At 48.6% G+C, this 3,196-nt stretch overlaps 1 protein-coding gene across 1 annotated transcript in view; it reads left to right on the forward strand.

Moving 5' to 3' along the window:
- Positions 1-3,196, forward strand: part of SH2D1A (SH2 domain containing 1A) — a 44,725-nt gene that overhangs the window by 26,488 nt on the left and 15,041 nt on the right. Inside the window, exon 2 of the mRNA XM_014306542.1 lies at positions 2,985-3,196. Coding sequence (XP_014162017.1) covers positions 3,115-3,196 — 82 coding nt within the window. The 5' untranslated portion in view covers positions 2,985-3,114. The remainder of the gene's footprint in view (positions 1-2,984) is intronic.

Consider the following 3,196-nt stretch of genomic DNA (forward strand, 5'->3'; position numbering starts at 1 on the left):
GGGGGGGGATAACAAGACAAAGAGGGACAGAGACAGAATAAAGACAATATCACCACTCTGTGGGATCCAGTGATGTTCTGTTGATCCTCTCCAGCTGGTCTTCTTGGTGGTGAGGGTGCCCTGAGAAGCACAGAATCCAATGGAATAATATATGCTCAGGCCAGGGGGGAATGTCCAGGTATCTCCCCTCAGGGTGGGGGGCAGTTTGGTGGTGTCTTGCAACAGACTCTGGCTCTGTTACATCACTTTGTGTCACCTGCAATGCTGTGGTGCAAGGGGACAGTAAGGAGTCCTGGGAGCACTTTGGGGGTGTCTTTGCTGGATTATGACACCCCCTCAGCTACCTCCCACGTGGATGTCCCATGCATGTGGCCTGTGGGGTTGGGGATTTCACAGCTGGGCCTATTTGTGTAAGGAAGGATGGATGTTCAGTGCCTCTGATCAGAGGTTATGCCACACACAAGAAACCTCCTCTCCCCACCCTCAGTTGTGGGAGGGTCTGTGTAAACCTGGCCTCTGTAGGCTGTGGTCTTCCCCACCCCAAACATGGCCAGAGGTAATTCTCAGCACAGCTACCGGGCTTGGATTTCTTGTGGATGCATCCTTCTCCCTCAACCTGAGATTCCTGAACAATAGTGTCCCCTTTATCTTATCTACATGGCTTAACTCAGGGTCCAAAGTTCCAGTCAGGCATCTTCAGGGAGGGGTGGATGTAGCTTCTTTATACAGTTTTTGCTATAATGGGCAAAACCTCTTCATAACAATGTTTAAGCCATGAACCATTTCAGTCCCTGACAGGTGCCTCAGTGTTACTGTCCCTTGTTCCCAAACACAGCATTTCCATGATTTCTTAATAACTGCAATTCCGTTAGTCAGTGGGGCCGTAAAGGGATTTGTATCTGGGGTTGAGATTCAGTAGCTGGACTTTTATAGATTCTTAACCAGACTAGCAAAGTTGTGTGTTCACAGCTGTTTTACAGTAATAGATGCTTCTTCATCCAAGTGCTGGAGAATGCAGGTTGGCTGGGTAAGGCGGTGACTCCACATTAGGAGAGGATCTCACAATGAAAAGTTTTATGATTTTCTTTAGTTGAAATCTGGTGAGTGGGACAATGAAATTTCCAGAATTAAATGATTCTGGCTGGTTTTCCTCTCCAGCTAATTACACAAATACTTTTTTTGAAATCAGCTATTAATATTGAGAATAGGTTAAGAAATTGGAAAGTTAGATGAAATCCCCAAGAGCACAGGTAGTTTGGAAAATGAGAAGAAATAGGCAGCAGCTTTACAGCTTGTTGCTGTGCACATTAATCAGATTTGCAGTAGGCAGCAGCTACTTTATGTGCAAATACTTTAAAACTGGTTTAAAAAACCAAGCAGGATGTCTGAGTCCCCAGGTTCACGTAAAGGGGGTAATGAATACCTGCATAATGAGATAGAAAGGCCATAAACTCGGTGGTAGGAGTTTTCAGTCTCTCTTCAGCTGGGTTTCTGCAGCTTTCTCAGCCTCTCAGTGCCAGCCAGGGAGGCAGTCACTTGCCAGGGTCTCCCTGTGGGGAAAGAGGCTCTTGGCCTCCAAACGCTGCAGCTTTGCCATCAGTGGCTTTGTGCAGTGCCCCATGCACGAGCTGTCCTGTGACTCTCACATCAGAAATGCTCATCCCTCAAAAGGAAAAACTAAAGCTAGTTTGAAAAAAATATTTCCAAGGAAAAACTATATTGAAGATCAAAAAGTAAAGACATGCACTGTGAAATAGTTGAGAGAAAACACTTTGATTGATTGAGGTTTAAAAAGAGCAGCTACTATTTTTTCTATTTTTAAATTTAATTTCTGTTCCTGAACTGTGTGTATCTTAAAAGCTATTTTTTCACCTATCCATAACTTCAACAAGGACACAGCATCTGTGAGCAGCTGGATGAGATTATTTAATTCTGTCCTGTCCTGCTAGTAAACTCAATTTAAAAGTAATCAATCATAACCACAACCCATACTTATTGCTATATGTTACCGACTTCTTGCTCACGTACACAGGTGTGGGAAGGTGGCTCTTTGAGAGAGGGTGGCAGCCTCATGCCAGGAATGAATTGAGCCCTGAGCTTGCTGCAGCCCCATGGTGGACATAACTGCAGGGAAACACGCTCAGTTTTTCCATGGGTGGAAATATCTGTGGGGTGGAAATATCTGTGGAGCACGTTAAAGCACATTGACAGCTTGTTTGCAAACAGCTGTGCATGTGCATGTGGGAGCATTCAATTGACAAGTATACTGAGGAATTGTCTTCAGCCACAGCAGGTGAAGAGAAATGGGTCTTTCAGACATGGCTCAGGGTTTTGGATGCCAGCTCATGCCCCACATGAAGGCAGCATTGGCAGCGATGGCATCCAGGAAGATGCAAGCCTTGTATGTGCCAAGGCTGTTGCCTGCCTCCAAGCAGGAGTAATGACCACCCCGACATTAACAGCGATTAAACAGCACCAAAGGCTTTGAAAACAACCCCTGGTGAGGTGAATCAGCCGGGGCTGGTGTCTGTGGGCACTGGAGCAGCTGCTGTGGAGCAGGGGCTGTGCTTGCACCTGCAGCCTGAGGTGAGTGCTCTGGTGGGACAGGGACAGGGAGGTCAGCTGACTTCCTCTAGTCTCATCCGTGGCGATTTTAAAAACAAGAGGTTTAAAAACAATCCCTCCTTGGAGTAATAATCCTCTTGGGTTAACAGCAGAAGAGGGGAGTGCCTGGCACAGCGCTGACAGCAGTGCCCTGGTCCTGTCCCCAGCCAGGGCAGCCCCAGCCCCCCTGGCCATCGTGTGCCCCGGTGCCATCCCTGCTGAGCAGGAGCCGCATGGCCGAGAGCCGATGTGAGATGACACCTCTGCAGGAGAGCTGTGAGGGTGCGAAGCTGTTATAGCCTACGTAAAAGGAAGACAGAAAGGGGCATAGGAAAAAAAACCCACAAAAATTGTGTGTTCGTTCCTCACTCTTCCCTCAGTGCTGTCTCACCCCGTGCAGAGGCTTCAGAGGTGTGAACACATCCTGTTTACATCTGCCACCAGGACGGGAGGCTGAGGGAGCACACGGCTGAGGCACGGGAGAGCAGCTGCAGCGGGACAGGCCCTGGCATGGACACAGTGCCCGTCTACCACGGGGCCATCACCCGAGAGGCTGGGGAGAAGCTGCTGCTGGCGGCGGGCACGGACGGCA

Source organism: Geospiza fortis, unplaced genomic scaffold, assembly GCF_000277835.1.
Source record: "Geospiza fortis unplaced genomic scaffold, GeoFor_1.0 scaffold157, whole genome shotgun sequence".
Classification (NCBI taxonomy): Eukaryota; Metazoa; Chordata; class Aves; order Passeriformes; family Thraupidae; genus Geospiza; species Geospiza fortis.